This window comes from Syngnathoides biaculeatus, chromosome 19 (genome assembly GCF_019802595.1).
Source record: "Syngnathoides biaculeatus isolate LvHL_M chromosome 19, ASM1980259v1, whole genome shotgun sequence".
Classification (NCBI taxonomy): Eukaryota; Metazoa; Chordata; class Actinopteri; order Syngnathiformes; family Syngnathidae; genus Syngnathoides; species Syngnathoides biaculeatus.
The window spans coordinates 5544003-5571618 of record NC_084658.1 but is presented as its reverse complement, the minus strand read 5'-3'; the positions used below and the strand labels follow the sequence as shown (position 1 = coordinate 5571618).

Genomic DNA, 27616 nt, shown 5'->3' with positions numbered 1-27616 from the left:
TTGCCTCTCGACTAAAATAAAATACAGATCATACATTTATTTACTTAGAACTGCTTTTTATTCTCTGGGAGCCATCTCTTCTGCCGGACTGAGAGTATATTTTGCCACCAGGGTTTTCCCTATATCAATGGCCAACCCACGGGGAACCATCAAAGGCAACATGGCCTTAGATTGTCCCATGATGATTGATTTCATGCTGCTGACACCTGATGACGGGTCTCTCGCTTGCTAGGATGAGTGCTGTAGTATACACCATGTGAAGCAAGATGTTAACTGCAATCACCAGGTGAAAACCTTTGTCCGTCTTGCTTTTTCTGGTGAGAGACGTCTTACATGACTTGGGGACACTGCAGGCTTCAGCTTTCTTGTTTTGGAATAATTTGGACTTTGGCCTCTGATGCCTGTGGACATCTTAATATCTCTAAAGTGCAGAAACCCAAGACCTATTTTTATTAAGCAGTAGACTTCAGTTTATTTGCTTATAGTACTAAAATAATTGTCATTGTGATGTCTACTCAATAGGTTGTCATTTATGAAATAATTACCAGAATGATTGACCTCACTGACTTTCAGTTTAAAATAATGACTTGTTTCACTGATCTGAGCTGCTTTTAGCTATAAACATTTTCATATTAGTGATGATAGAACAACATTTTCTTAGAAAATCATCTAGCAATTGTTTAATTATGAATAACTCTGTCCCCCAGGGGAGTGCCATTGCAGAAGGCTGCACGGATGTAATTTCCCAAACTGATAACATGTTCTTTAGAAACTAAAGTAGTTGAGACGAAATGAAGAGCAGCTGCTGGTTGCAGCCAAAACACGACTAATAAACAATCCTTTCCACTCAGCTGACAGAATTTATGTTCGCTCACTTTCATTGAAAACTAGCTTCTAAGAATTTTTGTGACGTAATGGCTTGCTTCCAGGTGTCATTTTGCGTACATTTTTATTTGTTTACTAATCACAACAATAGTCTACCTTAGCATAGCATTCTCTATTTCTGGTAAGAGTTTATAATATAGTGAGTTACTTTTTGTATGAATTGTGCGATACAAATACATTTTCTTTCCTTTGCTTTGCTAAAGAGTCCGTGCACATTGCAGAGAGCCAGGTTCGGTTTATAAATGGTTTATTTTTCATGTAATGACTGTAACAGCTTGTAGACTGTGCAGCTAATTTAAGAAGAGACAAGAGGTGGGACAAAATTTCCCTCATGGTACATCGATGTTGCTGTTATTTATTTTTTTGGGTCAAATATTCAAGATATTCAACATATTAACATTCAATATTCAACATACTTCTTCTGCAAGGTTAGGTTTTTTACATTTATTTATTTATTGACAGTAGGAACACAGTAATTACTTTGTCTAAATACACCAAGTACTGAAAGCCTTGTGTAATGTACATAATGTTTGAAGCTGATGTCGGCTAGATGAATGTCAGGATGTTTCCTAGGTTGTTTTCTGCCACTTTTTACGCTCTTACTATATCCAGATACGATTACTGGCAAAATATTGTGATAATATCATTTTCTAGGTGATTCCAGAGCTAATCGCAGAAATAGAAATAAGGTTCACAAGTTATCTGCACCCCTGCTGCATCCAGATGGCTGCTGCATGTGTGCACGCTCTGGGTTTTGGATGGAGTTGTTGAGTCATTGTAGTCAAGACGTGGTGATATATTGTGATAGCTGGACCAGGCAGTGCATCTCCCACCACTTAATTAAAAGCTTTGGTCCCAGGGTTTGACTCCTGTCACATCCCATCCTTCTCATACATCAGTTTCATCCAACTTTGAATACATACCCACATACTGTACCTATGCATTCATGTTCATGTGGCTTTATCAAGTTTTACACCTACACACACTCCCACTGTGTGTTATTTGTGTTCCACAATGTTATTTGTTGTGAAACATTCAGTGTCCAGCCCTTAGCTACTCTACAGCAATGTGAAGCATGAGTGATAGGTTAACAGTAAATGACTGTGTTATTGTTGAGTACATACTGTTTTGATGGTCAGCGTGATCTATTAATGGCTGCTTGTTGTCGTACTAGAGTGGCTCAAACTACTGGCCGCGCCTGTGTGAGGTTTGTATGCTCTTCCCATGCCTGTGTGAGTTTTCTCTGGACACTCTGGTTCCCTCTCACGTCCCAAAAGCATGCACTGTCGGTCAATTGAAGATCCAAAATTACCGTAGGTGTGAATGTGCCTGCAAATTGTTGTTTGTTTATATGTGTCCTGCGATTTGCTGTCATAAAGTACAAGGGGTACCCCCCCTCCTGCCCCAAGGTAGATGGAATAGGCTCCAGTTCTCCCGTGACACTCGTGAGGATAAGCGGCTTAGAAATGATTGGGTGTCTATCCATTGAATTGGCTCTGTTGGGAGTAATGACCAAGTGATGCCTGTGGAGCTTCAGTGTGCACAAATCATTCAATACCATTAGGCAGCGCGATGGAATTGCAAAAGGGGAATAAAAGCGTAGCTAGCATGTCTGTTGCACAGTCAGGAGGTCGAGGATAATATTTGCATGGCATTTGCCTGTTCTTCCTGTGCTTGCCGTTTCCTTCCCATACCATACGTCAATACTTCATAGGTTATAAGACTCCTTTAGGGATGTGCACATCTCGGTGATGACTCGAAAATACGATTTGAGCGGACCTGAAAAGTGATCAAATCCAATAATTCAGACTCAAATCAGAACGAATCTTACAATATGATACAATTTGAATCTCACAAGATCCGTCACGAGCGTTTGCATAAAAAAAAAAAAAAAAACTATATTGTGGAGTTTGCATGTTCTCCCCGTGCCTGCATGGGTTTTATCTGGGCACTCTGGTTTCCTTCCATAGCCTAAAGATTGCATTTTTAATTGGAGACTCTAAATTACACTCAGGTGTGATTGTGAGTGCAACTGTTTTTTTGTCAACCACTTGACTGCATTCTAATGGGTAACTTTTTGTCCAGTTTCTGACTAAATTGGAGTGTTCAAACGTTGACCTATCATCATGGCATCCTTGTGGAGCCACCATACTGTTCAGAAACCACAGGGGTCATGAAACCACCATAATAGTCTTTCTCTGACCCAAACCGTCTGATAGTGACTCCCTCCAAATCATACGTTAGATTATCCCCAGTGGTTTGGGTGATTGAGTCTTCCTTGGCCCCCAAACCTATGGATCCAAACCAAAATATCAAACTACTGCTGGTGCTGGGGGCCACGTACTGTACATTCAGTAGTAAGTTATTCAGTAAAGTCTTAAAATAAAAAGTGAAAGCCGTTCACAACAGTTCTTAACGTCACCATTTTTATATTATCCATTTCTCCGATCTAGTGAATGATTGACAATCAGTCATAGGTGACTCCCACGGGTTGCTGGGTAGCGTGTCTGACGAACACTGATGACAACATTGCTCTCATCCTTTTGTTTCTGTTTTCTGAATTACTCGATGCGGTGCGGTGTTGACAGCTCATAGAACATTTTAATTTTGTCGTATTTTTTGTGCTCATGGCAAGACAATATTTTCACTGTCAAACAGCAATTATTTCAAAACTCAAAAATAAAAATAAAAAAAATACACCAGTGCTGTGGTGAATTGGTTGGCTTTTTCACATTTTTATGGCTCCGGTCAGAGTACTGTTGCCAAACAATGATTTGGTGTTTCATTACATGAAATTTAATTTCCTTGTGTGTTCAGCAGGCCTGTCAAAATCTCCTATTCATATGAAAATTCTTACTGTTATGCTAATACTAAGACTATTTTGTGATTCCTGTTCATTCAAATAGGGTTTAATGGATCCACACTGTAAAAAGGCATTTTGGAGAGTGGTAAATATGAGACATGAAATCCTCTATGTACGTTATCATTTTAGATAAATAAGGTACTCTCTAAACTAATCAGGTGAATTTTACCCACACTACCTATAGAGCTCGTACACCCACATCACCAAAATCACGTGACTGGTCATATTGCCGGTCAAACAAAGCATTGTTCAATGCTAAATCTGTTGAGACGAAACGAAAATATGTCTTAGAGCACGACGCCCAGAGTTTTGTCTGATATCATTAAACATTTAGAAGGTGATAATAAATGAAGGTATGTGGAAAAATTAGAGACACTTGGCAATGAGGACCCATATTTAATGCCCAAGTCGTTGTTTTCTCCGATAAGAAAGTGGACTGTTAATTCGCTTCTGCTTGTCTTGGACAACTGGATATACACATGGATCTGGTGAGTAAGTCGTTGAGATTTATACGGAAAAGTTTGAAAGCGTATGAAAGTCTGGACGCATACAAACACTTCGTTGCTGGGTATGTTCTCAATCAGGAATAAATCCCACATAGTGACGGGTTGACGGCTCGTGAACGCGGAAGCGTGTTCGGCCACACATTAACCTTTGTCGGAATCCATCGATCTTTTCAGCTAGTATTCAATACAAATACCAATATTTAAATAAATGACAACAAACTCGACTTCATTCCTCAGTATATGGAAGAGTATCACTGACACACGTAAACCTCTCTGCGACAGACGGTTTATTTTCTTTTTGTAAATACACATTGTTCTCAAAGGAATCAATTTAGCATTCTAGATACTTTTTGGTAATTTGAGATTGAGAAGAATAATTCCTAACTGAAATTAAATGATCGCTACACCGGCGTGTTTATTTGGTTGGGCACCATCCATCACGTTTGTCGAAATCCATTGAGCCACCATCAGTGCGTAGTTTTTAGCTGTGGCTCACAGACTCCATGCGCTGCATTTTCACTTGATTCAGTATACAAAATGATATCGCCGGTCGGTGAGAATTGATCACTCTGGTTCTTAGCTAGCGAACCAGGACACATGCAAACGAATGCACAAAAAGGCACTATACGATTAAACAAACTTCGTTAAACATTGATCATTACTTAGATTTGTTTTTGCTTGTATTATGAGTGTTAAGCAGGCTATGCTATATGTGAATTAATTTCATGAAATCATTTTAGTTGTTGAAATCAGTGATAAGCGCGGCTGTTTTTTTACCCAGTTTAATCAGTTTTGAGTTCCTTAAAAAATTTTGTATAACAGATTTGTATACCGAAGCGTTCACTTTTTCATAAAAAATGTAAGTGCTTCCGTATTCTAATGATCCATCCCTGAGCTTCACGTTCACCAAAGAGCTATATGTGTTGTCGTTTTAAAGTATGAAAGCTGAGGAGATAAATAAAATCTCAAAACAAAACGAGAACCTTTGCATCCAGCGAGCTCAACTACCGACCATCCTTCCGTACCCACATACGTCCGGCTTGGCTTTCTCGCCAGGAGGCGTGATTTTTCTGCATTCCGGAGCGCGGCATCGCTGAGAGCAGCATCTGCCACCCGCAGCTCCTGCTCACCTACCTTACTGTTATAGTCATCTGAGTAGTGGAAAGTGTGTGGGTGTTGAGAAACGTTATATGTTTAATGTATTATTATTATTATGACAGCACCGTGGTGCAGCTGTAGAGCGTTGCCATCACAGTTATGAGGACCAGGTTGTAAATCCCAGGGCCACTTGCATGGAGTTTGCATGTTCTCCCCGTGCCTGTGTGTGGTTTTCTTCAGGGCACTCTGGTTTCCTCCCACATCCCAAAAACATGAATGAATTGGAGACTCTAAATTGCCCCTGGGTGTGATTGTCAGTGCAACTGTTGTCTGTCTCTATGTACCCTGCGATTGGCTGGTAACCAGTTCAGGGTGTACCCTGGCTCCTGCCCGCTGACAGCTGGGATAGGCTGAAGCACTCCCGTGACCCTCGTGAGGATAAGCGGCTCATGAGATGGATGGATATTATGAAATAAAAAAAGTATAATCACAGAGAAATGGAGGGAATGATACTGTATACGCATATACATTATTGTTCATTTACATTTATTTTAAATGTGTGCTTGTTTTCGTTTGCTTGGCTGACTCAAAATTATCCATTAGCTTGAAGAAACGCCAGCAAGTGAAACCTAGTCCTGCGACGATGTCTGGACTTTCTGTTAAAATCACACATGAGTACACTCACTTTGTAGCAGGTCATCCCTCTGGCAAACGAATCACTTAATGTACCAACACATCCCGCTTAGCGGATCACAAATGAACGAATCACTCTTCAATTCCTCAGTTCCCTAGATCACGAGTACAGTGAAAGAATCCCTCAGTTCCTCAGCACACCAGTTCAGCGAACGAATCATTCAGTTCACTTGTATCCCTCCATTTCCTGCACAGTGGTGACTGACGCTGGCTGCTAATTGGTCATTCGCCGAATATTCAGAAGTGCGTGATAGAACACTTCAACAGTTCCATTTCCCCACCCAGGCATCTCGCTTGCCTCACGCTGGGAATTCGCGGCCAAGCAAAATGAACAAATCATTTAATATACAGATTCGGCTCAGTTCATTCACTAAAAACATTTTCTTCTAATGAATAATTCACGAACGTAAAGACACTAATTGAAATAAGGTGTTCTTCCCCCAAAACACGTGGTTTTCATGCAACTGGTTAAAAAGTTATTTTTTTACAGTGCATAACTGTATGTATCCTAATTTAATTATGTGTTCACATCACCTTGCGCTACAACATTTTCAACAAAACGTGCTTCAGCTTGCTTTTGCCACCACACTGCCATCTGTGAACATAATGTGAACAGTGCATGTTGAACTGTCCTAAGGGAATTGCCAAAATACTCTAATCCTCTTTGAACGGCATGGCACATGCATTGCAAATGAATCCTGTGATTGAACAGACCTTAGCTGTGTTTTTATTGCCACCTCTTCCCAAACACTACTCGAACTGACTAAAAAAGATGCCTCTCAAGAATAGAAGTATTGGAAAGAAACTGAAAATTGCTTTTCTTCACTGCTGGGGTAGTGCCAGTAGGATGGAGCCCTTTACATCCTCAACAAGCCAAATTATCAACTCATTTTCCTACAGTAACAAGCCCAGACACATGCAAAGACTCCATAAAAATTAATGAAAGATGTAATGAACAAGTAAGAAGAAAACAACATATATTTCTGCATTACTGTAATTGTTGCATCCATTCACTTTAAAAAACAAATTCATGCTTTACATAACGGCCTGTCACCTTGAAGATAATTTTTTTCATTTTATTTTTTGTATATATGTATGTATAATGATATACAAGTAAAATTTTAACTTAAATATTGTTCACATTTAGGTCAATAACAAATTAATCAGCAGATATTTGAATATACTGTATTCTAACTCTGGGTCAGATTACAGTACATTGATCATTTAAATATGTTTAAATTCTGCTAAGAGTTGTCAACCAGATTGAGACTGATTTAAACAGACCTTTATCATTGTCAAACAATCCGTAGTTGGATCAGCAAAAAACCTTTATTGGTAAGCACTTCGGGGATATATTGATAGTCTGTTTAAATTTATTAATTATTTAGGAATTCAGGAAGTCCCACATCTCCAGTAAGTCTTGTTGTTATGTGAACAGCAGTGAAAACATAACCTCTTGGGAGTAATTAAGTAATTCATGTATTGCATATATATATATATATATATATATATATATATATATATATATATATATATATATATATATATATATATATATATATATATATGTGGGATCAGAGAGGAATGTGCTTCTCTTTGGACTTGGTGGACCAGTATGTGCCTTAGTGCCCAAGCTTATTTTTTGTTCTCCCTGTTTCACAGTTAAAACTTTCAATGTCGCACGTTTAATATACAATACTGTTATTGGAGGGAATAGTTTCTTTAACTTAGTAATATATTTGTGTACCTCTTTCAATGATACTTCCAATGCCATCCCTTTAAACTTTAATTTGTGCTTATGGTGATCACCCAAATGTTCCATGTTTAAAATTACCAAATCTGAATGACCTCTAGCTGTTTAATGCTCTTGGGGGAGTCCAGTCAGAAAACCATTACAGTGGTCAAGTCGACTTGGGATAAAAGCATGAATGAGCTTATCCAGGTCTGCTTGACACATACAAGCCTCTCAATTCCCAGATCCTCCCAGCATGCTTTGCAACACTATAGAGGTCCTTAGTGCAACAAAGCATGCTGCAAAGCATGTCGGGAGCATATAAATAACATTTAAAGTGGATGTTTTGTGTCAATTCTTTCACGAGTCACTTATATTTTTTGATCATTTGCTAGTTATGATATGCTGTATGCTGTGGTTTAATCGTTTTAGTGTCGATGGGACACTGTGACTGTGTACAACATCATCAGTAATGATTAGCTACCTCATGAGTGCTATCTTGTGGTAGTTTACATACACGCTAAAGCACTTGCTGACATGCATGCCGACCTCTATTAGTACTGCATCCATTATTCCCGGCTTTTAGTTATTCCTAGGGGGGTAAGGAATGTAACCCCTGCGAATAACGGGGGAAACAGTGTACAGTTTTATAATGTATCATTTGGACTTTATAAGCACATTTTGACACAAGTGGAAGGTGGTTGAAAAAGCATTGTGTGCGAGAGAAAGCTGCAGTGTTCAAATATCTCGACTGAAGTGTTCAGCACCATGCTGCATTGTTTTTTTCCCTATTTTGTGAAAATGTAGCATTTTGTTGCAACTGTCAGTAAATGTGTCTTGAAGGTGGTTTCAGTCAAGCCTTTGACAAGTAGGTTTCCTTTCCAGCCTGACCAATTGAACTGTCAGAACCCACAAAAGTTTGTCTTATGCATTATTGGGAAAAAAATTCAGCAACAAAATGTAGTTGCACAGTAGTTTGCGCATGTACAAACACGTCACTGTCAGAGGAAATTGCTTTTATACTAACCAAACCAGAACATAACTTTATCTTGCAGTCTCCACACAACTGTGATGTGAACATGAGGAAAAACTCATACACCCACACAAATAGACAAACATGCACACAAACGCGTCATAAAAGACGAGTTGGGTACTTTGAGTGACAGGTTGTAGTTATTGTGTCATCTGTCATGCTGACAAAGATGAAGCATTGATGGTTGTTCTGTCAACCACCCCCTTACAGATGAGTGAATGCTTCTGAGCTTTATGCCCCAAAATTTTAGTCTGTAGAATTAAATGAAGAAATGATAATGGAATTATAAATGTAACACATTTAGCATGTAGGGTGGATTAAAATAAATGAAATTCTATAAAGGAGAATGAAAGATGGAAGTTTGCATGTTGGTATATGGTAAGTAATTGTGCTACATTAATATTTGTACACTGAGTGCAAAGTAAGAACTATAATAATAACAAAAGTAACAATGGTACAATGATATGGTACACCCAATATATACAGCATGTAAAATATCTAATAATTTGCAATTGTATACAAAATAATTCCGTTGCACAAACTTGAGAGGAATTAAAAAAAAAAAAAAAAGCCATCCATCTACAATTTTGATTGTATGTGTTTGTATGTAACAAGCATTTTAAAAAAAACATCTACATACTTGGACCAAACTTTCACCATTTCTACCTTTTTTTAATGAAAAGTCATGAGTGTGACAAGTGACATTTTACAAAGGTTGGGAAGAGGTGGTGCTCTTCCTCTCAGCTGGAAAACCTGGGTTCACGCTACCATGTCCGCAGTCATGTATCCTTCTACAAGGTCATTGGCGCATGATGCTGAAGGCCTCACACTTTAACACCGCAGGTGACCTTGACATCTCATTTTTGACCTACTTTCTGCTTCCTTAATTCTACTATGGGATTGTGTTTTTGAGCTTAGTTGTATGTTTTTAATATCAATACAATGGGTTTGAAGTAGAATCTTGTCAAAATGTATGATGAAAAAGTAACGATCAACAAATGGTTTCATGATTAACATATTTTCCAAAATTACGTGGAATTTTTTGACCACTTTGCAAAAGTAACTGCATAGTGTCATAAAGATGAACCATTCATTAACTTAACGAATCCTGTTGAATCTATACCTCCTGACCTGGTTTAGGGGTCTTTCCAAGCTCTGGGTTCCACTACTGTCAAAATACACATGGATGCATTGGTATACATTCTCCAGCAACCATGTTTCTATAAGGATTTACATTCAGTCATGGTATAGTTTACAATGTCACAGACAATTAAGATATGTGGAACTGCTTTAATTTGTCCAATATTGGATTAATTTCTCCTATAAAGATCAGTAATTAAAATCAGCTGATTTATGTTCCTGTCACTAGTTAAGAACATTACATTTGTTGCAGATCAGCCCCGCAATTTTGCAATTTCTCTTATGCTTACATAAAAGTGAGACCAATGTTTGCAACTGTCGACACACAAACACACTGAATGTGATCTCAGGACGGAGAAGTGTTGTTAAGTGTTACTATCTTTTTAAAGTAGGCAACTGGAGATTTGGGTACTCGTTTTAGGGCGATGTATGACTGTTTTATATTGAGGGACTGTTATAAAGTTGAAGGACATGTGCTGAAATTCTTCTAGATGACTTCCACCAGCTCCCTTAGTCTCCCTAGCAAAAACAAGTCGATGCAAGTACAGCATTCTTATAATGATTGCTTTTTTTTTTTGGGGAGGCGGGTTGTACTTACTTATGACAAATTAATATTTGTAAACACAAATAACTCGGTAATTGTAAAATATTTAAATCCCATTATGAGCAAATTGAACTCCCATATTTCCTGAAATTACGGCCTCAACGCTTAATAAAATCCATACCAATTAATCTGCTGTTTGAAGTCAAACAGTAGCAACTACCGAAGCATAAAAACAATCTTTCTGATGAATTATAGCTCAGAGTCTTTTGTGAACGTGTTCCTTGTGTTGTGCGAAGAAGCTTTTACTAACAGTATTTGGAGATGTTGTCTTTTTCAGGGCTCAGTGTTGTATGCTTCCACTGTAATGTTGCAGGTACCCACGTTGCTTTAGTTTTACCAAGGTTATCTGCATCTTTTCTCTTCACGGTTTGTGGCGCTTGTACCAACATTTCCAAAAATATGCATGCTACTACTCGAAGAAAGTATCTTCAGTTGTGGCATACATTTCCCAGTTGGCCTCCGAACTGTGTGAATAAACTTTGTAAATGGAAAAAATGGGTGCAGCAATGTTTAATTTGATTAGTAGAGGGTGTTGTGAGATTTAGCTGTTGAAAGTCCAGTCATGTAAAGTGTCTCTGCACCGGATCACTATTTTAAGAGTGGCAGCCTCTTGGGGTTGAAGTGTTGCGATATTCCGAGCGGGCGTGTGCATTCAAGTAGAATGACGATGTACTCACCACAATTGTCTCATGTTGCTCAGCCATGTGTCAACTCATACAAAACTTGTTTTTTTTCAACTCACTTCTCAACCCCTGTGTATATAACCAAAAGCTTGCTTTGTTAGCATGTTGTCCGTTTAATTTTGTAGTCTAGTTTTGGCACAAAAGTTCTAGAAATATTTTTTCTGACTGATAGAATATTTCATTATTGGTGATTTATATATAATGCTAAATTGTCTGCATCATGGATCCAACTTCACACTGAAGGCTCAAATCTGTGAGGGGGGAAACAAAAGCCATTTTAAACATTAAAAGGAAATAATGCTGGCAATAATCCATAATGTACATAAATGTGTTGGTTCAGAATTCTCTCACTGTTTTGAACTTCCCGCATTGTAAGTATTTATAAAAATACTGTCTAGAGTTGACGTATTTCTGGTTGTTCTAGGAATATTATTCAGCTCCCTACATTGATTTCAAACTATTTGAGAATGAAGCAACACCACCTAAAGCATGGTGATAGGATCATCTCTCTGAATGTTCTGAACTCCTTTTTTCAAGTGTCTAATATTGTCTGCTTGGATGTTGCTCAAATTACCATTTCGGATGCCAACAGTACTTTACTTTTACCTCAATTGAGTTAAGACGCAATCAACCAGAAATCATATCCTCACAATTTGAAGAATTAAGGATTATTGCATTGATTTTTGTCGCCATTTCTGTTGCTCATGTTAATGTTGTTATGCTACATAAATGCTTTATGTTTGAAAACAATGATGCAGCAGGAGGATCATATTTTGTGTGTTTGTTTTTCTTGCAGTTCGGCAGATGAACAGTTTCGCTGGAATACACAAGGTACTTAACGTTCAGCTCACAGTTAAGAATAAATTCTTCTTGCATCCCGCTTATCATTGATTTTGTGGTTTCTTTTTTCAGCAGATGGGCCAAAGGACATTGAGGATGAGCTGACCACAGGTTTGGAGTTAGTGGATTCCTGTATCCGTTCCCTCCAGGAGTCAGGAATCCTTGATGGTGTGGAACGTAAGTGTGCTGATCACTTATCACTGGTGTGCCTGTGTAGGTGTACCTACAGTATGTGTATGTGTGCAGTTGTGTTTGTGTTTCCAGATTGTAACAGGAAATTTGAATTGGGTCTCATTGAATTTTAATTATTTCACATTATCTTGTGCTTTTGACACACCTCAAAAAAACCTGCAAAGATTAAAAGCACAGTTGCATCCAAAAAAGCACAAAAACATTATAGTGAAATATAGTAATTTTGTAACTTTTATACACTGTATTTATTCACATTAGTTCTCCAGGGAGTTAATTTGTAGATAAGAAATCATTCCCCCCTAAATTGTTCAGACATTTGAAATTTCACTGTCTCGTCTGTTTTTCATAGTTACACCATGATAAGGCATGTTTGCAGATCTTGAGAGAAAAATATTTCTGTCTCAGCTTCAAATGTTTGGTTTGGTTAGAAGAAAAAACAACAATGTTAAATGCTATACAGCTGCTCCACCATGCCACCCTCAATGAAATTAGAAGAGCATAAATCTGTATGCATTTATTCATAATTTCCTCCAATACTATGCCAATAAACAGACCCCTTGTCACAATTAGTACGCAAGCGTGGAAAATGAAAATGTTAGAGGTACATCAGATTGTTTGTCACCGGGTAGTTGCATAGCGAGCGTTGTGCATTTTTTTTTTTATTTTTTTTTTTATTTAGAGCGAAGAAGGAGATGGGGCTCGAGTACTGTTGCCGTTGGCAAGAACTTCTAATGAACCAAACCCTTATGTCAACTTACTGAACGAAATTACTTAATGAACTAATTTGTTGCTTTCTCATTTTACCTCAGCTCACCTTTGGATTAATTTAATTCATCATATGTTCATATTTGTGTTTAGCTTTTTGTTGTTTTTTTTAGCTGTGCTCAAGTTTTCCGGTGATACCAACCTTATAAAGATTAATTAAGAAAGTTATTAAAGTTTGAAACTCAGATTGAACAAAAAGTTCACACCTAAAGTTTTGAGCCTCGATTGGAATCTAATAAGAACTTTTCCAAAAGTTGGTGAATTTTCATTGGTTTTGAAAATTAATAATTTTTACTTCATATTTATCAAAGGAAAATGACCCTGATATCATGTTAGTGGTCTTTACGATGCAGTGTTCTCTCATTTATCGCCGTTCCCAAAAACACCTGCATTAAGTGAAATTCATGTAGTGATTCTTTTTTTCCTATTTATGTAGCTATGGGTTGTTGTTGGCATCCTTTTTTTCTTTTGGGTTAAAATATCCTTACAAACAGAGATGCCACCTTCGATTACGTTCTGAAATGAAATGAGCGCACCCAAGCTCAGTGCCATTTGCTGAAGCTCAATCAATCTCCTCCATGCCATTTGTCCGGCAGCAGAGTTTGTGGGCCGCCACGGGTGCACTGAAATGCCATGGGGCCCGCCGTTCAGCCCCAGTGCTGAGGCCAGTTGACGATGGTCTACATACGGCCGCGAACATGATGCGGGGTTTCGCTTAGTGAATCAGGATACAGAACATAATGTGCATTCATCTGGTGTAAAAAGAAAAAAAAGTCTGCTACAATGCACACACACAAATTGTGTAATAGCGAGGCTACATAAAGTGAACCGTGCTGTGGTGAAGGAAAAGTCTTATTTGTGGGTCAGGAAAAAAAGAGCACAAAGGAACTTCCTCTGATACCTCAACTACCAAGCCAAAATTATTCTCCCCTACCAAAAAAAAAAAAAAAAAATTAATATATTATACAATTTTGCATTTCATCTTAAAGAATAAGACTTCATGATGCAATTAATTGGCCTTTTGCATAATGTAGGTCAAATGAAAGATAATTGTTTGGATTCCTGCAACACAGTATGTCTTATACAGTATCTATCTTCTTTTTGCAAACAGCAAAATGTAATGCATGCTCATGTATAGTTTTGTTCCAATAGGACAGTGTTGCAAATTTGCATATCTGGTTCATTCAGATAAGAAACTGGTTAGCATGTGTAAGTACATGCAATATAGTGACAGATAGTTTGAAACATACTTGGTGGAAATAGTCTTTTATGAAAGAGAATGCTTTTGTAATAGCTTCTATTGTGGTGCTCCCGCTGTTTTACAAATGCACATTGAAATACAGATCTGCCGCAAGCATCGCAATGTGTGGGTGTTGATAAATTCAATTCGTCATGCAGCGAATGTCATAAAAGAAATCAAAGCTAATTTCTCTCTATGTATTTATTGGAAGTTGAATAATATCTTAAAAGTCATGTTTTATTCATGCCCATCGTCAATTTGTTTCACGTACACGTTGCTTATCATAAATGCATGTAACAGACATTCCCCCTCTCTTACACAACACCAAAAAAATGAGTTCCAAACTCCCAGTGGTTATCACCAACCCACTTCACATCACATGCACAAATTCTGAAACAAACATGCACTGTACATTTTTTATTTTTGTACGGCAACACCAAGGCGCTTGCTTTGACGGCTTTGGGAGCTCTGACTCGCACAAAGTAATGGTTAATAATTCATGACAAGCGAGGGGTTGCATGGGGATGGGGTAAGACAAGTGTTTTGTGAAGCCAAGGAGGTTGAGCTCAGTTTGCGGGGAGTTAGTCATTGGATGATAGAGATGAGAAATAAGACTACATTCGTTTTTCTGGGATAGACACTCACGCTCTGCTTCAAAAGGGAGTCTCATTCATCGTTTACTTCTTATCGTAGTCATGGTTCATTGGATCTGGAGTCTATTCCGGAGAACTGAACACCCGAGTTAGAGCACCTGTCTGCTACAGTGCCGCATGAGAAAAAATGTAATAGGATTTCATTAAAAAAACAAAAAAAGACAACACTGCAATTAAAAACAAGCACATTTCTTATTTTGTTGATGTTCAATAGACAGCATAACATCACACTTTTTTCCATTTTGGTTTTATCCACACAACACATTTTTATGCATTTTACATTTTTTATTTTACATATACGGTACTATATTGTAGTAATTCCCCAAAAGGTTTGGAAAATGTTCAATACATTTAAAAAAATATAGATATATATTATCTTAATGGAGTAATGAACTGAATCATTTTCAACTTACTGTCGCAACATCAATAAAAAAATACCAATGTGCTTTCCAAAAAAATATTTTCTTTACGTCATTCTTATTCAAATGACCTAATCTTGTTTGTTGAATTTGTTGTTCTTTTCTTATCGCAAAATGTTTAAAAATAACTGGGGAAATTATGCTACGAGGCAAACAATATCATAATCATACACCCTAAACATATCTGTCAATCCATTTTCTGAGCTGCTTGTGCTCATTAGGGTTGTGCTTTTATCTGGATCCTCAGCCCAGCTTTCTGCAGGAGGTGGAAAAAACCGTGGACCACATGCCAGCCTTGTGAAACGTGTTTTCGACATTTCTTGGATGATTTGCTTCTAAATACATGTATTTGTAGGAATATTTTGTGCCCCAAACTTCCTTGCTGTGTATTCAGAGTGAACCAGTGCACCACCGTGAAGCGCTTTTGTATGCATTTCATCAACATCGTCCATCAGCAATGAGAACGGCAATTAAACAGCTCACAAGCATATCAGTCTTTTTTTGTCAGAAATGAAAAGAGACAGCAAGGGAGTAAAAATAGTCACCTAATGAAATATATATGAGCGACGGGAGCACAAGTCACAGACCTAACTGCCCTGGAATGAAACACAATGTGATATAGAAACAAACGCACACGTCCAGAACGCTGGCTCTGGAGAGGTTTGCTTACAGTGGCCTACTTCGTGTCTCTCACATTTTAAAATACGTAGTCACTGGCCGCAGCTTTTGGCACCTATCCATCTAAATTCAATACAAGAACTACATAGAATGCTCTTTGCTGAGGTAATTCATCATCTTAACATTTTGACATTAATTCATTTAGGTCAACTAAAATATTTCACTCAGTGTGTGACAGTGCAGTTTTCACCACAGCAAAATAAGTCAAAAGTAAATCATTCTCTGCTCTCAATCGAAATTAACTTGAGATTGCTAAAGAATTATTATTTTTTTAATTAATATTCCAAGAAAGCAATATTAATTGGGCTATTTTGTTTTGACTAGTGCTGGCAGATACAAAATAACATTTTCTTACAAATAAATGTTTTTTGGGTTAGGTTCCCTTTTTAAATTCATTGGGGGAGTTGGTCGGGAGAATTATCAAAAAAACGAGACGATTGAGAACCCTGAGGCATGAAAGCAGAAAAAAGTAGGTTCAGAAAGCTGCTCTTTTTTCCCAATTCCTTGCCAAAGTATAACATCTATACGTTGTGAAAAAAGGGTTCAAGTGGAGGTTTATTCTAGTCTAAAGAACAAGGTAACTTTTTAACATATTTCAGGGAGGAATGTCGTATTACAACTTCTTCTTTTCCACCTTCCCCCTCCTCATTTTCCTCCTCATCATCATCATCCTCCCATGTTCGCGGTTCCTCTGTTTCTCTTTCCCTCTGCTAATAAATTATGTATGCCATCTCCAACTCACGGAGTGCTGCACTGCTGCACTATCTGCTCTAAATTGCTCTCTCTCTCCTCTCTCTCTCTCTCGCTTACCCATTTCACTCTTCGCCTCTCAATCGTTCCCCTTCATCCCCTGCTACTCTTTCAATTTCTCCGTAGTCTTCCTCACACTTTTCTCTCCATATATACATGCATACATGGACGCTCAGATGACAAACTCAAACCCCTATCCAACCGAATTCCATCTCTATCCGTAGGACCGGCGCTCCTCTCCCAGAGTTCCTTACACCTCAACTCTACCCCGGAGGCTTCGCTCCAGTACTCTGCCAGCTACCATAGCAACCAGACCCTCGCCCTTAGCGACAGCATCTCTTCAGCATCTCCTCAGCGGAGCGGGCAGGTTGGAGGAGCCGTCCATAGCTATAACCAGGTAGGATATGCTGTTTTGTTCGAAGGCGCTAATAATGAAAGCAATCACACGACTGGTTCTTGTTTGGTTTAAACTTACTTTTCACTTTTTCCATAGTTACACCATGTGGAAGATTAAATAGAGAACCATGCGTGTACTTTTACAGCAAAATGTTTGGTTTTCTTGTTGCTCCACTTGCACGTCACAACACTGAGGAAATATCCCTCATATTTTGCTAGCTTTACCTCGACTGCCCCTGCAAAAAAAAAAAAAGATTGCACGCATATATCTCGTGCATTCCATAATCTGCTGATGAAGACGGTAGCCCGGGCATTTTAAAGTTTTCAAACATGTTTAAACCTGTTATTAAGGAGACCGGTAATAATGTGCTCCCCCCCCCCCCACACACACACACACACACACTTAAGAGCAATCAAAAGCACCCTTGTGAGTGTTGTGTTCATGAGGACCTGAGAAATAAAGCTGGAGTAGAATCCGCATCATCACACCAGTGTGTTAATGAAGAGTAATACGCTATGTCAAGATTTCCAAGGTGATGCATTATCACTATAAACATGATTCTTTGCACAAGGGGGGCCTGAAATGGATGATCAAATGCCTGCATTCAATAGCTGCAGTATATTTGAAGGTATTTGGCCCTTAAATTTTCATTACAACACTGGGATCATTAAGTTTCCGGGCTTTTAAATTCAGACGGTGACTTTCTTCTGTCATTTTTAGCACAATTCCACTTTGTTAATTGTTATTTTTGTGCCAAGGGAGTGCTTCGCCTTCTTTCTTCATCCCATCCTCTTTGCTCACCAATGCTCTCTATGTGTCTATAGCTTTCTATGTAATCGCCTCTCTCATGTTTTGGCCTTGTCAGTGTAATTGGGGCAGAGCTGTCAGCGTGGGTCATGAATTGACTTTTTCACAAGCTACTGCTGCAGCTCGATGGGCAGGTGCGGCCCCCAGCCATCTACACTATATACATGTTTTTATTGTGTGTGTGCTTGCAGCAGTGTTTTCCTCAGCAGAGTATAACCCAGGTTTTGTTTTTATGTATTTTTTTGTTCAATTCATGTACATGATAAAGTTAAAAACACTCCTTTTCAGGCTGATTTGGAGGGAAATGGAAAGAAGCAGCATGTTGGTACTCTTCAGCAGCATATTTATAACCCTGAGAGGCTTTGTGTTAATAATACATTCCTACATGGCACCTCAACTTCTCCACTGTTATAGTGGCAGAAGCAGCACTGCAAACATGACAACCACCACAATAGGGAAAGGCTTTCTGACTCACTAATCACTTATTTGCTGTCTTCATGAATCATCAATCTCTCCTAATGCTGTCTTTAATATGGCTCACTAAATCATTATAAGCCATCTTGTAGAGTCCATTTTGGTTCCTGGATCTCATTTCTGTTAGCAGTTGGCTTTATAACCTGGTAACTAACATGGAGTCAGTCCCATGGTGCTAATTCCATGGGTGCATTCTGATGAAGGCTTCAGTCGTGCATCGTGACTGACACATTTGGCTTGAAATAGACACTTTGAATAAGTTACCCCACCATACATTTTTGATTAGAGCTGTAAGATAAGGTTATATTGTTAAAAAAACAAACAAACAAAAAAATATATATATATATATATGTATATATATATATATATATATATATATATATATATTATATATATATATATATATATATATAGGTAGCACGGTGGATCAGCTGGTAAAGGGTTGGCCTCACAGTTCTGAGGACCAAGGTTCAAGCCCTGCCCCACCTTGTGGAGTTTGCATGTTCTCCCTGTGCCTGCGTGGGTTTTCTCCGGGCACTCCGGTTCCCTCCCACATTCCAAAAACATGGAACATTAATTGGACACTCTAAATTATCCCTAGGTGTGATTGGGAGTGCGGCTGTTTGTCTCAATGTGCCCTGTGATTGGCTGGCAACCAGTTCCGGGTGTAACCCGCCTCTTGCTTGTTGGAATAGGCTCCAGCCCTCCCCCCACGACCCTTGTGGGGATGAGCAGCAGAGAAAATGGAATATATATATATAATATATATATATATACACACGCACACAGTATTCAGAGCCCTTTAAATTTTTCATTCTTTTAGATTGTAGCTACGATCATTTAAGCACACAGCATCTCATCTTGACAGAAAAAGAATTTTTTTTGCAGATTTATTAAAAAAGAAAAGATATCACAATATTCATAAATATCACAGTATTCAGACCCTTTTCTGAGTATTTAGTAGAAGTACCCTTTTGACCTAATACAGCCATGAGTCTTTTTTAGGAATGATGTAGGACGTTTTTCACACCTCAATTTGGGGATCCCCTGCTATTCCTCTTTGTAGATCTTCTCCAGTTCTGTTAGGTTGGATTTGATGTTGGTTGAGAGCCATTTTCAGGTCTCTCCATGCTGCACTGAGCTTAAGTGAGGACTCTGGCTGGGCCATTCAAGAACAGTCACAGTGTTGTTCTAAAGCCACTCCTTCGTTATTGTAGCTCTGTGCTTTGGGTCATTTTCTTGTTGGATGGTAAAAGCCATTCTGAGGTCCAGAGCACTACAGAGAAGGTTTTCATCCAGGATATCACTGTACTTGGCCGCATTTATCTTTCCTTCGATTGCAACCAGTTGTCCTGTCTGTGTCCTACCTCTGCCCCCCCCCCCCCACACACACACACATATACCGCTTAGAATTAAGGCCAAAAAGCTCTCTTTTGGTCTGATCAGATCAGAACACCTTATTTTCGGTCTTGGTCTTGGTCTTGGTCTTGACCAGATCCTTCCATCAGACCCTGATTACTCAGTTTAGCCAGCCATGGGAAGGGTTGTGGTCGTCAGAAATGTCTTCCATCTAAGGATTATGGAGGCCACTCTGCTCTTAGGACTATTATGTGCAACTTTTTTTTTTTTTTTTGTAAACTTGGCCAGACCTGTGCCTTGGCACAATTCTGTCTCTGCACTATTCAGGCAGTTCATTTGACCTCAAGTACTCCGACATGCACTGTGAGCTGTAACTTCTTATATAGATAGGTGTGTGACTTTCCTCATCAAGTCCAATCAGTATAATCAAACGTATCTGGGCTCCAGTGAAGGTGTAGAAACATCTCGAGGATGATCAGAAGAAATGCACAGCACCCATGTTAAATGAGTGTCACAGCAAAGGTTCTGAATACTTATGCCTGTGTAGTATTTCAGTTTTTATTTTTTAATAAATCTGCAAAAGGTTATAGATTAGGTGCATCTTAATCTGTGTGTGTGTGTGTGTGTGGTGTGTGTGTGTGTGTGTGTGTGTGTGTGTGTGTATACTGTATTTTGTTTTCACTCTAACATTTTGGAAAGAATGAAAAATGTGTTTCTGTATTATGAAAATCGTTTGGGTTGTTTTGGTGGGAGTTTATAATTTATTCATGAAGGTTACACAGAAAATTAGATGATTTCAGCAAATTATAAGGAGCAGCCGAGGAAGCTGTTAAAAGGAAATGATAATTAGGTGGACTCCATTTTACAGAATATGTAACACCAATAATTATGCATTGTGAATTGAATTTATTTGTGTTGAGTATGCCTTGATGTCACAGGTTGACCGCAACCATATGCTAATTTCCTGTAATATTTAAAAAAAGATTTATTACAGTATAAGTAGCATAATTGTGAAAATGACTAAAAGTAGAAAGCTTATTGGGACCACTTTGATTTGAATGTGTAACTGTAACTTGAAAAGTAATTGGCTTGGGTCGAGTCCAGGATGTAGACCCCTTCCCTCCCAAAGTCAGCTGGGATAGACTCCAGCTCACCCGCAGACCCTCATGAGGACTGTGAGAATAAAGTCAGGATTGGAGGAGGGAAAAAATTGATTTTATGTACAAGTTCTCCTACAGTAACCTTTAAGAAAAAATAAGTTTTTGTAAAAATAATCAGTAAAAATATACAGTATTACATAATACATGGTTAATGGGAAGTTTTGCATTTATGTGGACATTAATTCGATTTTGAAAGTATTTGTCACGCTAACTTTTTCACAACACTCAACCCTTTTCAATACGGTCCTAATGCTAATACATATTCAAGGAGTCAGTAGCAGTTGTGTTCTGTGATATCCATCCCAGGAAGGTTTTGCTGATCAGGCGTGGCCTTTGTGCACTGCTGCAACTTTTCCGCATACGTGCACACTCTTTGCACATACATACACATCCTCTTGCAGATGCAATTTATTCTCGCCATTAATTGAGGATCACCACAAGAGTAACATTTTGTTTTGTTTTTGCTAACTAATGTGAAACATCATCAGTACAACAAGGTGACTCAGGGACTGTGTGCTTGCATCATGGTGCATTATAACTCCTTGGGTGGGTGATGTATCTGGATCACCTTTATAGCTCTAAGTATCAACATAAGGCTGTGTGGCTCAGTTGAACACTGGCATATGTCCTCTCCCTCCCTCCGCTGCCTGTGAAGATGAAGGCAGCGTGCTCTCGTGAGAATTTAGTAAGGAACTGGGCCAAACATTAGACCTCCACTATTTTGTAGCACAATTTGGTACCACCTGCTCCAAAACAACTACTTTTTGCTGTGTTCTTGAGCAATGATGCTAATTGTTCTTTGCACACAACTCAGGTTTTAGTTTTATTTGGCTCAAGTTCAAATTGTGTTTGTTTGTGACCAATACTCGAGATCTCAACTTGGAACAAAAATGGTGGAAAGCAAAGCAAATTTATTTTTATAGCGCATTTCATACACGAGGTAACTCAATGTGCTTTACATGATTAAAGGCATTTGAAAACAAAGAAAAAATTTAAAACGGCATAAAAACAATAAAAATGACAATATTTTTAAAAAAGACAAAACCACATGCAGTGCAAGTAATATGATCAAAAAGTGGATATATTCTAAAAAGCATGAGAAAAAAATAAGAGTTTTCAACCTGAATTTAAAAACATTCACACAAGGGTCTGACCTCACCTCTATTGGCAACTTATTCCATTTGTGTGCAGCATAATAGCTAAATGCTGCTTCACCATGTTTGCTTTGGACTCTGCACTCCAATAATTGACCTGAGTCAGTCGATCTCAGAGCTCTACTGGGTTTGTATTCCAGAAGCATTTTTTACATGTATTCAGGACCTAACTCATTTAGTGATATAGAGACAGTAGCAGAACTTTAAAATCTATCCTAAAGCTCACTGGAAGCCAGTGCAAGGACTTTACGATTGGAGTTATACTGTATGCTCTGACCACTTTGTTTTGATCAGAACGCAAGGTGCAACATTCTGAATTAGCTGCAGCTGTTTAATATGCTTTTTTTACTCTTTTTTTTTTTTTTTGGTCCAGTCAGAAGATCATTACAGTAGACAAGTCTACTTGTGCTTAAAGCATGGAACAGCTTTTCCTGGTCTGCTTGACACATACTGTACGAGACTTCACTCTCGATAGGTTCTTCAGATGGTAAAAAGGCAGTTTTTGTGATTGATTTGATATGATTGTTGAAAGTCAATCAGAACACCAAGGTTTTGGACTTGGTCTTTGGTTTTTAAAGATAGAGAGTCCAGGTGTTTAATAACAGCAATTCTCTTTTCTTTATTGCCAAAAATAATTGTCTCAGTTTTGTTGTGATTTAGTTGAAGAAAATTTTGGCTCATCCAGTTATTTATTTGCTTTTGACAGTGGCACAATACCTCAATTGAACTATAGTCATGTGGAGACACTGCTAAATATAACTGTGTGTCATCTGCATAGCTATGGTAGTCAAAATTAAAGTTTTGAAGAATTTGACCCAAGGGTAGCATATACAGGCTGAATTGGAGAGGTCCAAGAACTGACACTTGAGGGAACTAATAGGTCATTGCCATTCGCTGAGACCGAGCACCTCCAATGGTCACAAACTAGCTCCTTTTCCTCCAGATAGGACCTAAACCGTTTGAAGACCGTTCCATTTAGTCCTACCCACATTTCCAACCCGTTTAGCTGTATATTGTGATCTACCATATCAAAAGCCGCACTGAGATCCAACAAAACCAAAATTGACACCTTTCCTGAGTCAGTATTCAGTATTCACTTTGATAAGTGCAGATTCTGTACTGTGATGAGTTCGGAAACCTCATTGAAATTTGTCCAAAAGTCCATTTAAATTCAAGAAATTGCGGAGTTGATTAAAAATGCATAAATATAAATAAAGTACAGTACAAAAGTAAAGTACAGTACTTCTTTCTGTGATTTTTATGAAGTTATGACCTGTATTCCAGATTGGTTGCATGCTATTCAAAAGTCAATAAGTGTTTTAGTTTTAGTGAGACTTAATTATTAGAACCTGATTTCTATAATGATTTTATTTATTTATATACATGATCATAAATAACACTGGGATGGTCTTCGACCCTGCATAGTTTTCGAAGAAGCTGTGTTTAAAGGAAAATATTGCATGATGAAAAACGAAAGTATTACTTTATCCTAAGAAATCCAACAAAATTCTTCAGCGAAAAGGCTCACGGTACACTTTATGGATAGCATTTTATCCTTTTTTTTGTGAGCATCATAGTAGCTGTACAAATCTGTATTCCTTTACTATTTTTGATTTGCCTCAACATTCTTGAACAGCTGGTTAGATTAACTGGTTAGATACCGGTAATGATAAAAGAATCATCAATATTATTATTATTTTTTTTAAATCAGGAGATTTTACACTGTTATTTAACATTGATGCTATATCTAACGATTAAATAACATAATAAGAATGAGTGGTGCGTTTTATGTGACAATACACGATATTTAATATGTTAATACACAAAGCCTTTGGAGTTGTCTCGTCAAGTTTGAGTAGGTGGTATAACAAGGCTTAATGAGAGATTATTTCAGTCAGAGTAGCTCCTCTGAGTTTGTCTGCTTCCAAGTGTCTTTTTGAATCGCCCCTCTGTGTTCAGCTGGGATTTCATTAGGTTCTCATTTAAGTTCGTGCAGGCCTTCTCACTCAAAGATGTTACTGAAGTCATTGTGCATAAAAGTTTTTTTAATGCTCCCTACCCTTCATCTCTTTCATTCTCCTTTCATTCACACTGGATTTCTCTCACCATTTCATTACCTCCCCACCCCTCACTCTGTAATTATTCGTCCCTCCTTCTGTCTTCCTCCTCTTTATTTCGTCACCCAAACTCCCAGGTGACATCGAGCCGAGCAGCCCAGCAGCAACAATCACAAAGTGGGGCAGGGTCAGGTAAGTGTTTACCTCTCCTTTTACTCTATTTCTAGCCTCTGGTCAATTAGCCATAGATTTCTATTGCATAACAATCAAGATGACGTCGCATGACACGTTTTGCTGGCTTGCTGAATTTTGAGGACACGGACAGTTATGCATGGCACCTCTGGGATTAAAATAATTGTGAAAATTTCTTCTGCTAGTAAAATTGTCTGTTTACCACACTCTACAGTACGGCTTGATCCTGTACAGGGATGGTGGTCAAACTTTACTTTGTCTTCAGACATGGTGAAACAGCATGTGGCTCATGATTCAAAACCTGTTCCAATTAGCTGTTAACAGTTGCCTGTGCCTTAATGTTTCCTCAAGGGGACAGCAGCCGCAGTTTTAGTCCAAAGACCAATAGTATACTGCAGTCTGTGTGTTTGTTGTTTAAGCCGTATAATCTCTTTTCTTGACAATAGAAAGACAACTTTGCTGCATAGATATTAATACACGGAATTGTGCTGGTTAGAGCATCTGCTTCATGGTTCTGAGGACGAGGGTTCAAATATCTGCCTTGCCTGTGTGGAGTTTGCGTGTTCTCCCGGTGCCTGCGTGGGTTTTCTCCGGGCACTCTAGTTTACTTCCACATCCCAAAAACATCCATTCATGGGACAGACTAAATTGCCCTTAGGTGTGATTGTGATTGCAAATGGTTGTTTATTTCTATGTGCCCTGCAATTGACTGGCAAGTAGTTCAGGGTGTACCCCGCCTCCTGTCTGAAGATAACTAGTATTAGTTCTGGCACTCCTGCAACCCTCGTGAGGATAAGTGGCTCAGAAAATGGATGAATATACTTTATATAAAACATCCAATCTTTCAACATGTTCTCAAAACATTACAGGTACATCTTTCCTCTTGTTGCTCTATTTGAGGAGAATGACACATAGTTGCTATTGGAAACAATATTTCATTTGAAGAAGTACAGCAATCAATAATAAATAATGCCGTAGTTTTCCAAGCATATTAATGCCACACCGGCTTTTCTGCAATGGCTTCTTGATTTGCCTTTTCTCACAGCAACTTTATTCATCCATCTTTCGACACTTATCTAAATTGAGTCAAGGAGGCTCACATTGGGGCTCCAGCTGTTCCCGAGGGACCCCAAGCTGTCCCCGATGCCTGATGAGCTAGTCTATAGTGTAATATACTGTAGCTCTACCCTCAACACACTACACAAACACTGGATGCCATATTGTGTACCACTTGGACATTCTAATGACATCTGATAGACTAGAAAATAGATTGCGAATAATGTACAGTTTGGATTGACATTCTCAGAAAGGTGCTCTGTGCACAAAATATTCTGCCAGTATTGCTGTGGAACATCCAAGTGGTCATTTGCAAACTTCAAATGTGCAAATGTGGTTCAGTTTGTTTTAGACGGCAACATGAACCTGAGGAACATTTATGTTTAATTTTACGGTACAATGGTATGGTACATATAAACTCTGACGTAGTGAGGGCTTACTGTCGATACTGACCTGTGCCATGATTTCTCTCAGACTTCAGACAAGCTCTGACAAGCTGTGCTGTGCTTATGCAGTCATCTTTACAAAATGGCCACTGCTTGGGAGAGAAGCAACAATCCTGAGTTTTCTCCATTTGCGGACAATTTGTTGAACTGTGGACTGATAAACAGAGATACTTTTGTAACCTTTTCTAGCTTTATGCAAGTCGACAAGTCTGAATCGCAGGTCTGGTAAGAGCTCTCTTAAGCGAGGAATAGTACACATCTGGCAATGTCTCTTGAGAAAAGAGACCGTTCTAAACTGCTGTGTGTTGTCTATTGGCCAGAACGGCTTTAAGCCACACCTCCAATCAAGTCTCATTGATTGCACTCCTAGTTGCCTGACACCTGACTCGAATCTGTATCTGAGAGCTTCACTTACATTTTTCTCCCTGTCCTGTGACTGTTAACGTGCTATTTTCAATACAAGAATAAAAACTTAATTGTTTAGATGGTATTAGTTTAAGCAGAGTGTTTGTTTATTCTTGTCAATTAGATGACGATCAGACTACATTTTATGACCAATTTATTTATTTTAAGAATTGCCAAAGAGTTTACATCTTTCCTCCTGCTCTTTAAAAACAAAATTATTATTGGATCACATGAAACAGCCTGTTGTGATATGAATTGGCTGGAAAGCAGTTGTACCGAATGGCGTGGCTCGAGACTTTTCGACAGTTTTAGATTATGTTATTGGCTTGTCATCTACTTTATATTGCAGAAACTTTGCTAACAATGCAAACAGTACGATATTAAGTTAGTACCTCTTTTATTTGGGTTCATTTGGTCCTGCAGGTATCTACTACTCCAGCTCCACTTTACCTGCCCAGCGTGTCAATTCCCCACTGTGTGGCGGGGGAGGGGGTTCAGGACAAGGGTCCCCCAATAAACTCCAACGCTTGGGATCGGCGTCCGATTCTCTGGGGTACTCCACCACTCAACGCCTGCCTTCCTCATCCTCCTCTCCCAGTAAACAGTGTCCTGCTAATCGGCTGGCGAAGTCATTCAGGTACACGAGTGACTGTGATGCTCATCTTGATTTTGATGGATTGCTGTTGATACTGAGATTGAAAAGGAACGCTGACAAACACAATATTTTATTAAACACATCACTCTTCCAAATGATGAGAGCAGGCATGATAAGAAATTAATTCAAGATGATAGAAAGTAGTTTAGATTGCAGTAAAAAATAATCCGCAGCCCATAGTGTGCCTACATTTACTTTACATTTACCAAACTTTGGGACAACACCCAAAAGGCAGGTACACAAAATAAATTATTTTTATTCTTGTTTGTTGTTATAAAGTTATCAATCAGGATAGTGCAATAGATAGACATATGCTTTATATACTCTCTCTCTCTCTCTCTCTCTCTCTCTGTCTATCTTGGTCAAGATGAATGATGTTTGTTTGTCTTTCAGTACCAACGTTGCTGTGACAACAGTGGTTGGGGGAGGTTCTCCCCTGAGGTTGGCCTCTCCACCCAACTCCACTTCTACTGGGGGAGGGGCCAGCTTATCATCGTCTCCCCTTCATCAGGTAAAGACACTCTTCAGACAGACTATGGCTGCTAGTATAATATACTGGTAAAGGAAAAAAAATCGTTACAAATTTCATCTTTAAAACATGTGCATTATCATCGTTGTAGGATTTCTTTAAATGCAGTTGTCAGTCAAACAGACATTTTTGGTCTCGTCTGAATTTTGAA

The 27616-nt window shown here is 38.6% G+C and overlaps 1 protein-coding gene and 1 long non-coding RNA gene across 6 annotated transcripts in view; one reads left to right on the top strand and one right to left on the bottom strand.

Annotated features, from left to right (window-relative positions):
• The window catches only part of ctnnd2a (catenin (cadherin-associated protein), delta 2a), a 272667-nt gene that overhangs the window by 113476 nt on the left and 131575 nt on the right, over positions 1 to 27616 (top strand). For 3 of the 4 annotated variants that reach the window (XR_009792632.1, XM_061804649.1, XM_061804647.1), the window contains exons 5-10: positions 12034 to 12068; positions 12150 to 12254; positions 16999 to 17171; positions 24320 to 24374; positions 26705 to 26918; positions 27330 to 27447. Coding sequence is in view for 3 of the 4 variants with exons in the window: in XM_061804649.1 (XP_061660633.1) it covers positions 12034 to 12068; positions 12150 to 12254; positions 16999 to 17171; positions 24320 to 24374; positions 26705 to 26918; positions 27330 to 27447 (700 nt within the window). In the remaining variant the exon portion in view is untranslated. The remainder of the gene's footprint in view (positions 1 to 12033; positions 12069 to 12149; positions 12255 to 16998; positions 17172 to 24319; positions 24375 to 26704; positions 26919 to 27329; positions 27448 to 27616) is intronic. The other variant, XM_061804648.1, reaches the window with a different exon arrangement.
• Positions 11020 to 26170, bottom strand: LOC133492453 (uncharacterized). Of its 2 annotated transcripts, XR_009792637.1 has the most exons (4): positions 26057 to 26170; positions 25884 to 25965; positions 14920 to 15032; positions 11020 to 11488 (listed from the first exon to the last, which is right to left on the bottom strand). It is a non-coding gene; the product is annotated as an uncharacterized LOC133492453 (long non-coding RNA). The 2 variants fall into 2 exon arrangements; XR_009792636.1 differs by lacking the exon at positions 11020 to 11488 and having other exon boundaries at positions 14534 to 15032.